The sequence below is a fragment of the Aplysia californica genome, unplaced genomic scaffold, assembly GCF_000002075.1.
Source record: "Aplysia californica isolate F4 #8 unplaced genomic scaffold, AplCal3.0 scaffold01310, whole genome shotgun sequence".
Classification (NCBI taxonomy): Eukaryota; Metazoa; Mollusca; class Gastropoda; order Aplysiida; family Aplysiidae; genus Aplysia; species Aplysia californica.
In genome coordinates, this window is record NW_004798580.1 from 92,770 (window position 1) to 94,514 (window position 1,745).

General features: G+C 40.6%; 1 protein-coding gene across 1 annotated transcript in view; it reads left to right on the forward strand.

Annotated features, from left to right (window-relative positions):
* The window catches only part of LOC101859992, a 105,213-nt gene that overhangs the window by 90,365 nt on the left and 13,103 nt on the right, over positions 1-1,745 (forward strand). The window contains exon 4 of the mRNA XM_035973497.1: positions 382-524. Coding sequence (XP_035829390.1) covers positions 382-524 — 143 coding nt within the window. The remainder of the gene's footprint in view (positions 1-381; positions 525-1,745) is intronic.

Genomic DNA, 1,745 nt, shown 5'->3' on the forward strand with positions numbered 1-1,745 from the left:
CCCCCCCCCCTCCCCCATTTTATCTCTCTCCACATGTCTCTGTCTGTCTGTCCGAGTGTCTGTCTGTCTGTCTGTCTGTCTGTCTGTCTGTCTGTCTGTCTGTCTATTTGTCTGCCTGTCAGTCAGTCTATCTATCTGTCAGTCCCAGTATGTGTACGTGTATATTATATGTACCGTAAAACCAATAAACTGACAGAGGCCAATCAAAGTCTTATTCAGACCGAAGAAGAGAAATAGTAGCAAACAACAGGCGAACAGTTTCTGTGTTTAAGTTTTCCCCGATTCCGTTAAGGGTACCCATTACACAGAGGAATTGTAATGTAATTTCTGGGAGTATGCAAATTTCTGACTTCTATTTTTTCCTCCTCTGTTTTGTTACAGTTGAAGGAGCCTGAGTGCCCGTATATGGACACAGACGACCGGAAGTTGACTCTCCACATCGAATGGCTCGACTCACATCTGCTCATCAACCCAAACTACACAAATCTTGATGACGTGGGAAGGTTGCACAAGCATCAAATGTCGTGAGTTCACAAGTACCTTCAGGAAAAAGCAGAATTTATTTCATTGATGTTAGTGGATGGCGGCCCGTTACAAGTAGAATCCAATTAACAAATACACTCTTCAGGTTTTTACTTTGAGGTCGATTTTTTTAATGACCGTTCCTCTTTTTTCGTGAATAATTTCGTTGTACTAATGCTCCTTCAAAACAGAGACGTACAATTTCTATTGTCGGCCATATAAAGTTATAAAATAACAAAGATCAACAGTCTAGGCTGTACAAGAAACTCATTTGTGAGGCAACGTGGTGGAATCAGGCTCTTGTCAATTTTTGGTCATATAGAGTTATTTGCATCATCTTAAAGCTTGTTCACTTGTCTTTATTTGGATGAAAAAAATATCCATTTATCTTGAATCAAGTTGAGATATTTGCGAATGAAGGAGGTGAGGGTCATCTGTTTTCAGAGGTGAAATTAGTGAGAAAATGGGCGTCAAAGAATAGTTATTTCCTTAGGTTAAGAGTCTGTAGTAACTGAAAATTTACATTTTTTGTGCTTTTCATCAACCAGTTTCAGAAAAATCCACTCAGAAATTAGTTCTTTAATGGGCATGAAAGGTGTTGAACCAAAAAACAAAAATTTGATAAAAATTCACAAACCTGCAGAAAAATGCAAGTTTCTTCACTTTGATTATTTTGACGAGAGCCTGATTCCACCACGCTGCCTCACATTTGAATATAAAGGACCGGACGAGAAAGATATTGTGTAAAAAAGTTGAAAGAATGTCCAAAACTAAGGGCATAGGTTCTTCCATACCAGAAGACGAGGAAAGATTAAACATTGCACAGTAAACGACCTGCATATAGGTCAGATTCTGTAGATGTAAGTGTGATACATTACGTCTGTAGTCATATAAAAAGGGTTGTCATAAAGCCCGAAGAAATAAGAGAGCAAGCCTGGTCTTTTTACACCGTCGGGAAGGAGAAACCCGTCAGCGTAAGGTCGTGTTGGACACTGCGACTAACCATACTAATAAATGTATGGTATGGTGTGGTGTGGTGCGGTGTGGTGTGGTGTGGTGTGGTGTGATATGGTATGGTATGGTGTGATGTGGGTGGTGTGGCATGGTAGGGTGTGGTATGGTATGGTCTGGTGTGGTATGGTATGGTATGGTATGGTGTGGTGTGGTGTGGTATGGTATGGTATGGTGTGGTGTGGTATGGTATGGTATGGTGTGGTGTGGTA